The 7,835-nt window shown below is 49.4% G+C and overlaps 1 protein-coding gene across 1 annotated transcript in view; it reads left to right on the top strand.

The window, feature by feature from the left end:
• The window catches only part of mpp2b (MAGUK p55 scaffold protein 2b), a gene marked incomplete at its 5' end in the record, with an annotated part of 38,540 nt that overhangs the window by 28,308 nt on the left and 2,397 nt on the right, over positions 1–7,835 (top strand). The window contains 4 exons of the mRNA XM_083634613.1: positions 3,061–3,192; positions 3,755–3,857; positions 6,594–6,662; positions 7,132–7,293. Coding sequence (XP_083490739.1) covers positions 3,061–3,192; positions 3,755–3,857; positions 6,594–6,662; positions 7,132–7,293 — 466 coding nt within the window. The remainder of the gene's footprint in view (positions 1–3,060; positions 3,193–3,754; positions 3,858–6,593; positions 6,663–7,131; positions 7,294–7,835) is intronic.

Here is a 7,835-nt window from a genome sequence, read left to right as displayed (position 1 = left end):
GGCACTGTTTGGATGACATTGTCGATTTGGCTCTACTTCAAATGCAATGCTATTTTCTGCTTCTACACAACGGATCAGGCTCAAGTCTCTATGAGCGAGACGGAGCGAGAGCAAGAGTGATCCCACAAACCACTCACAACACTTTCTGATGCATCATCTGCTACCGCAGCATTCCAGTCAGAAAGAAGATTTCAGCATGGTGCATATTATCAAAGACTCATAGCAAACGATGCAGGATCAGGAGCTGCATGTGTAGCTGCAGGAAAACAGTCACAGGGGAAGTTTCTTGGTGTTTTGGTCTTTGGACAGCATGCTAACAGACATGTGAAAGCGTTCAGCCAGCTAATTGACACTAGCCTCAAAAAGAGCCAGAGAAGAAGGCTACTCACTGATGGCCCACTTTAGTGTGGGGAAATGGATGAGTTCTCTTGCCTAGTGATGCATTGCCAATAGGAGAGCAGATAGAGCAGTACTGTATATACAGATGAAGATGTGTTGGTCTAATCCATGCCATGGAGTGTGAATGTATCAGGGCTGCTCATGCCAAAGAAACAGGGCTGCTGCAGCTTGAGGAAGGCATTCTTAATGAATTACTTATACTCAAAATAAACTAGATCAGACTATACTAGAACATCATATTTGGGTATTCTAGAATACAGTATACTATGCTAGAATAGGATATATAACAATAGGCTTGAATCTTCTGTTTGAAGCATATTGGCACTGTGAAAACCTTACAGAAAGAAAAATAACCTTGTTTTTAGCTTGATGATGACAATGCATTTTGACATCATCTAATGGGTTTCCTAAAGATCAGCGAATTGCAATGGTTTTCACATGATAACAGCGATATGCCTATTATAAATGCCAATTCCCAACATCTCTCCACTGAGCTGGTAGGGCCTGTGGAGAACATCTCTCCACTGAGCTGGAGGTGCCTGTGGAACATCTTTCCACTGGGCTGGTAGGGCCTGTGGAGACTCCACTGAGCTAGTAGGGCCTGTGGAGACTCCACTGAGCTGGTAGGGCCTGTGGAGAACATATCTCCACTGAGCTGGTAGGGCCTGTGGAGAACATCTCTCCACTGAGCTGGAGGTGCCTGTGGAACATCTTTCCACTGGGCTGGTAGGGCCTGTGGAGACTCCACTGAGCTAGTAGGGCCTGTGGAGACTCCACTGAGCTGGTAGGGCCTGTGGAGAACATATCTCCACTGAGCTGGTAGGGCCTGTGGAACATCTCTCCACTGAGCTGGTAGGGCCTGTGGAACATCTCCACTGAGCTGGTAGGGCCTGTGGAACATCTCTCCACTGAGCTGGTAGGGCCTGTGGAACATCTCCACTGAGCTGGTAGGGCCTGTGGAACATCTCTCCACTGAGCTGGGAGGGCCTATGGAGAACATATCTCCACTGAGCTGGTAGGGCCTGTGGAGACTCCACTGAGCTAGGTAGGGTCTGTGGAACATCTCTCCACTGAGCTGGTAGGGTCTGTGGAACATCTCTCCACTGAGCTGGTAGGGTCTGTGGAACATCTCTCCACTGAGCTGGTAGGGTCTGTGGAACATCTCTCCACTGAGCTGGTATGGCCTCTGGAGAGCTAGACAAGATGCTGAGGCTGAGCATCAGTGCTTCTGAATGCCTCCAGGTCCTAACCTGATAAGATCTGCACCTTTCTTCTGCTTATTCATGAACAGGAGTCTATTCTGAGCCACTGCTTTTTCTTAGTCTTCAAAGGGTCCGCACTTTTCTGCAAGAAGGCCGGCCTTGGCTTTCTGAAATCACAGCAGTACAATGTTTTGTTTGCTTTCCTTCCTTCTTTTAACCTATTGATACCTGATGCAGCATTTGTGTGTGTATCCCTTTAAAACCGCGTGACGCGGTTCACGGTCTTAAAGGGATACACACACAAATGAGGGATATACATGCAAATGCTGCATCAGGTATCAATGGGTTAAGGCTGTCCACTGCAGATATCAAAGTGCATACTTGAAACATAATAGAGGCTGTCTGTCAGATATATTAAAGACTGGTTTGGCTGTGCTCGTGCAGAAAAAAGGGAATTCAATCAGGAGAGACACATTTCTAGATTAACAATGATTTAGTAACAATGATTAAGTGACATGAGCCTTTAGGGTTGAGTGGGTGTGACAACTAAAAGGTCTCTCTCTTCCTGAACTTCCGCTAAGCTCCATCTGTGAGGATTTGAGTTTTTTCCAAAAGTGCGATTTTACAATCCAGCTGTCTGCATTTCACACCTCGAACTCCCAACGCCATCTCTGTCTGCTGGTGACAGCATGGGGACTGAACTCAACTGACAGCTCCCTTTGGCCAGTTGAGAGAGCGATTGTGTGCGTGTGAGACAGACACACGCACGCACGCACACACACACACACACACACGCACGCGTCGCACGCACATGCACACGCGCACACACACATACACACACACACACACACACACACACACACACACACACACACACAGGCGCACACACACACACACACACACACACACACAGGCGCACACACACACACACACACACACACACACACACACACACACACGGTACAGTAGGGGCTGGCAGACTTTTTGTGTGTGCATGCATCAGTTCAGCATGAGAACACGCCGTCAAGTGCAGGGGGGATGGTTGCCATGGCTACACATTTTGGCTCTCTCTCTCTGTCTGTCTCTCTCTCTCTGTCTGTCTCTCTCTCTCTCTCTCTCTCTCTCTCTCTCCCCCCTGGTCTCTCCATATCTATCTCTCCAAGTCCTCTGCGTCTCTCCGGGAGTTGGGAAGCAGGGTTTTGGTTTATGAGCTGAAGCCCGTAGCCCTGAGATGTCTGGGAAAGTGAGCCGCTAGATGGAATGGTCTTTAAGCATGCAAGGCTGTTTCCACACAATGGCCTCTTACTCACCGAATCCACAGTACAATTCATATACTGGTGCGCTACAGCAGAGGCAACATACAGTACATGTACCATTCTGTCACATTATGAAACCAGTATATTCAACCCATCTAATATGTACTGATGGATATTTGTTGTCTGCTTTGATTTCTGTCCAGGCCTTTGTGAAGTGTCACTTTGACTACGACCCCTCCCACGACAATCTGATTCCCTGTAAGGAGGCGGGGCTTAGCTTCAGCAGCGGAGACATCCTGCAGATCTTCAACCAGGAGGATCTCAACTGGTGGCAGGTCAGTGCAACCAACCATCGGACATGGTCAACCCCCAGCTGACCCTGAGATCCTGAGTCACGGAGACTGCATTGCGAGGGCAGTTGGTGCCTCTTTCTCTGCCTCAGTTCCTTGACCCTAAAGAGTGCTGCGTTTTTTTCCATCTTATTCACTAAGAAATGTATTGAAAGATGTCGTTTGAACAAACGAGGCCTGGAAAGGAGCTACACAGGAAAACAGCCTCATTTAATGACAGAAGCAAGAATGCCATTTCAATGTGACTTCAAATGTCGTCCGCCCAGGCTGGCGCCCTCGTGCCCTCGCGCCCTACAGCGCCCGTTCTGATTGGAGCCTTGTCTGATCTGCCAACGTTGTCTGCATCTTGCATCATCAAAGTGATCTTTCTGTGCAATGTCTTCACACGGCCTTTCACAAGATCTTATGTGCTATGATCATTAGGGGGAGCTTGTGTTGCGAAGTGTTCGTGAATTGGGTGCTCTGTGTGTGTGTGTGTGTGTGTGTGTGTGTGTGTGTGTGTGTGTGTGTGTGTGTGTGTGTGTGTGTGTGTTTCCTTCCTTCACAGGCTTGTCACCTAGAGGGAGGCAGCGCAGGTCTCATCCCAAGCCAGCTCCTGGAGGAGAAGAGGAAAGCGTTTGTGAAGAGGGATCTGGAGCTGGCTACCTCAGGTATAGACGCACAGCAACACCCACCTATCATTATGCAAACTCTGCACAGAAGGCAACATCTGTTCCTCTCCATATCATACAAGCGTGTGATCTGCATCGGGCCTCGCTTGTCCTCCTCTCACCTCTTCGCTCTGTTACTCTGGTCTGTTACTCTGTTGGTAGGGCCTGTGGAGAACACACCTCTTCGCTCTGTTACTCTGGTCTGTTACTCTGCTGGTAGGGCCTGTGGAGAACACACCTCTTCACTCTGTTACTCTGGTCTGTTACTCTGTCACCACTGAGCTGGTAGGTGGCTGTGGAGAACACACCTCTTCGCTCTGCTACTCTGGTCTGTTACTCTGCTGGTAGGGCCTGTGGAGAACACACCTCTTCGCTCTGTTACTCTGGTCTGTTACTCTGCTGGTAGGGCCTGTGGAGAACACACCTCTTCGCTCTGTTACTCTGGTCTGTTACTCTGCTGGTAGGTGCCTGTGGAGAACACACCTCTTCGCTCTGCTACTCTGGTCTGTTACTCTGCTGGTAGGGCCTGTGGAGAACACACCTCTTCGCTCTGCTACTCTGGTCTGTTACTCTGCTGGTAGGGCCTGTGGAGAACACACCTCTTCGCTCTGTTACTCTGGTCTGTTACTCTGTCACCACTGAGTTGGTAGGGCCTGTGGAGAACACACCTCTTCGCTCTGTTCCTCTGGTCTGTTACTCTGCTGGTAGGGCCTGTGGAGGACACACCTCTTCGCTCTGTTACTCTGGTCTGTTACTGTTACGAGCGTTGGAGAACTGCTAATGAGCCTGTGACTCAGGCTGCTGGCCTGATCCAATCTGCCAGTTATCAAGCTGCAGGCTCTGACATCCACACAGCACCCCCCGGAGGAGAGGAGCCACGTTAAGACCCCCCCCCCCCCCCCCAATACAAACCTGAGTCTTAATCAGCTCCTCTCTTCTGAGATGCTGCATGAACCATCTCTATCTGAACAGGTGGTGAGTCACAGTGCCCTTCACTTCCGCAGGAGAGAGACATGACAGACCCAACGGTATTTTTGCCCTTGGGGGCGCGGAAAGGACACATCTGTCCCCTCGCGCACTTGGCAGATATTCTACCGACTGAGATCATGGTTTGAATAAAACATTTGAACAGGCCATATTGGGATGGCGGGGTCTGAAAAGGATGAATCAAAAATGATTAATCAAAGGAGAGGGATTAAATAAGAATGAATATATTTCAAAAGCCGTTGCTCGGTGGCTGCGGGGCCATCAGATTAATGCGTTGAATTCAGTCGTCATTCAAAAGGAACAAGTCATGTTTGTTTCTGTGCCATGCCTATTGTTTCCTCTAAATGAGACATCCTCCCTCAGTGGCCACACTGTCTGTCTGCCATATCCAATAATACACACATCCTCCCATCACAGGTGTTCTCAGGCCAGTCCACCGGATTGAATGGGGTGATCCGTTTTGGTGCGCAGTGCCACCTAGTGGTTCAGTCTGCCTAAGGACGCAAAAGGGCTTTGTGTTTATGGCCCAGCCTGTGGGATCTCTCCTCGCCAGTATATCACTTTCACCAGGGCTTTGTTGAAGTGCTGGGCAGAGAGAGCTGGGGCTTTGTTGAAGTGCTGGGCAGAGAGAGCTGGGGCTTTGTTGAAGTGGTGGGCAGAGAGAGCTGGGGCTTTGTTGAAGCGGTGGGCAGAGAGAGCTGGGGCTTTGTTGAAGTGCTGGGCAGAGAGAGATGGGGCTTTGTTGAAGTGGTGGGCAAAGAGAGCTGGGGCTTTGTTGAAGTGCTGGGCAGAGAGAGCTGGGGCTTTGTTGAAGTGCTGGGCAGAGAGAGCTGGGGCTTTGTTGAAGTGGTGGGCAGAGAGAGCCGGGGGGCTTTGTTGAAGTGCTGGGCAGAGAGAGCTGGGGCTTTGTTGAAGTGGTGGGCAGAGAGAGCTGGGGCTTTGTTGAAGTGGTGGGCAGAGAGAGCTGGGGCTTTGTTGAAGTGCTGGGCAGAGAGAGCTGGGGCTTTGTTGAAGTGGTGGGCAGAGAGAGCTGGGGCTTTGTTGAAGTGCTGGGCAGAGAGAGCTGGGGCTTTGTTGAAGCGGTGGGCAGAGAGAGCTGGGGCTTTGTTGAAGTGGTGGGCAGAGAGAGCTGGGGCTTTGTTGAAGTGCTGGGCAGAGAGAGCTGGGGCTTTGTTGAAGTGGTGGGCAGAGAGAGCTGGGGCTTTGTTGAAGCAGTGGGCAGAGAGAGCTGGGGATTTGTTGAAGTGGTGGGCAGAGAGAGCTGGGGCTTTGTTGAAGCGGTGGGCAGAGAGAGCTGGGGCTTTGTTGAAGTGCTGGGCAGAGAGAGCTGGGGCTTTGTTGAAGCGGTGGGCAGAGAGAGCTGGGGCTTTGTTGAAGCAGTGGGCAGAGAGAGCTGGGGCTTTGTTGAAGCGGTGGGCAGAGAGAGCTGGGGCTTTGTTGAAGTGCTGGGCAGAGAGAGCTGGGGCTTTGTTGAAGCGGTGGGCAGAGAGAGCTGGGGCTTTGTTGAAGCAGTGGGCAGAGAGAGCTGGGGCTTTGTTGAAGCGGTGGGCAGAGAGAGCTGGGGCTTTGTTGAAGCGGTGGGCAGAGAGAGCTGGGGCTTTGTTGAAGCGGTGGGCAGAGAGAGCTGGGGCTTTGTTGAAGCGGTGGGCAGAGAGAGCTGGGGCTTTGTTGAAGCGGTGGGCAGAGAGAGCTGGGGCTTTGTTGAAGCGGTGGGCAGAGAGAGGTTTGATTGTCGCTGCCTCTCCTCAGGTCCTCTGTGCACCGGGATGGGCGGCAAGAAGAAAAAGAAGATGATGTATTTGACCACCAAAAATGCAGGTACGTTAAACTTCCCACACGCCATGATTCACAGTGGCTCTCCCACGGTGCTGCTTTTCTGTGAGCTCGCCCGGAATTGGAGGAAATGACTCAAATTGTAGTTTTTACTTAACCTTTAAGTTTTTACTTAACCTTTATTTAACCAGGAAGTCCCAATGAGATTAGAAACCTCAATGGAACAACAAATGGTTTAAAAGACTACAATAAAAGCAAATGAAGGCACAGACTACAATAAAAGCATAGTATGCAAAATGCAGCAGAAATAATTTAGGTAGAAGAATAGTCTGCCACACTCTAGAGAACTTTGTTCATTAAAAACAGTGACATTCCAATGAATTAAATGCCAATTATTTCTCCTAATCCTAATCCTTTTCTTCCTGAATCCTTTTTGGATTTAAAAGCTTCTAGTGTTCTTTTTTATTCTCTCCTGTTCCCTAATCGATGACTTTCAATATGTTGTCCGGACCAGAATTTGACCGCCATGAGTTGCGGATCTACGAGGAGGTGGCCAAAGTCCCGCCCTTCAGGAGGAAGACGCTGGTTCTGATTGGTGCGCAGGGTGTCGGCCGTCGCAGTCTGAAGAACAAGCTGTTGGTGTCGGACCCCCAGCGGTACGGGACCACCACTCCCTGTGAGTAGATTCACTAAACCACTAAAACCACCGGCATTACCACATCCACCTGGTAGTCAGTATCTATGGTATTTAGTCTAGTATTGAATCCATCCACTATAGAATTGTATTGCTTTTATCCCATTTTCCACCATGCTGTGGTCTTTTGTCATTTTGATTTTGTGTCTTTCTTTGTCATCTTGGTTTCTGTTCTCTTTTGTTTCATTTGTTTTTAGATCAAATGTTTTACTGTATCAGCCCTTGTTTTGTTTTATCCCTCCAGCAATTTTCCTTTAGATTTGTCTCTTCTTTCAGTGGTTTTATCCTTGTGTTTGACCTGTTTGTGTCTATGTTCACTGTGCAAATAAACAAAACCATACCAAGTTCAAGTGTATTACGATGGCATTCATTTACCAGTACATGAAGTAGAGATTCTTAGGGTGAAAATGTCTGCATTTTCATTGCCTTGCCTCAGAGAACTTTGACTTTCAGTGCTATATATTTGTGACTAGATTCTCCCTCCCGCTGAGCCCATTTACACCTGGCACTAACATGCGTTTTCT

Source organism: Poromitra crassiceps (assembly GCF_964638095.1).
Source record: "Poromitra crassiceps genome assembly, chromosome: 4".
Taxonomy (NCBI): Eukaryota; Metazoa; Chordata; class Actinopteri; order Beryciformes; family Melamphaidae; genus Poromitra; species Poromitra crassiceps.
Note: the sequence above shows the minus strand (reverse complement) of the source record. Positions and strands in the feature narration are given on the sequence as shown.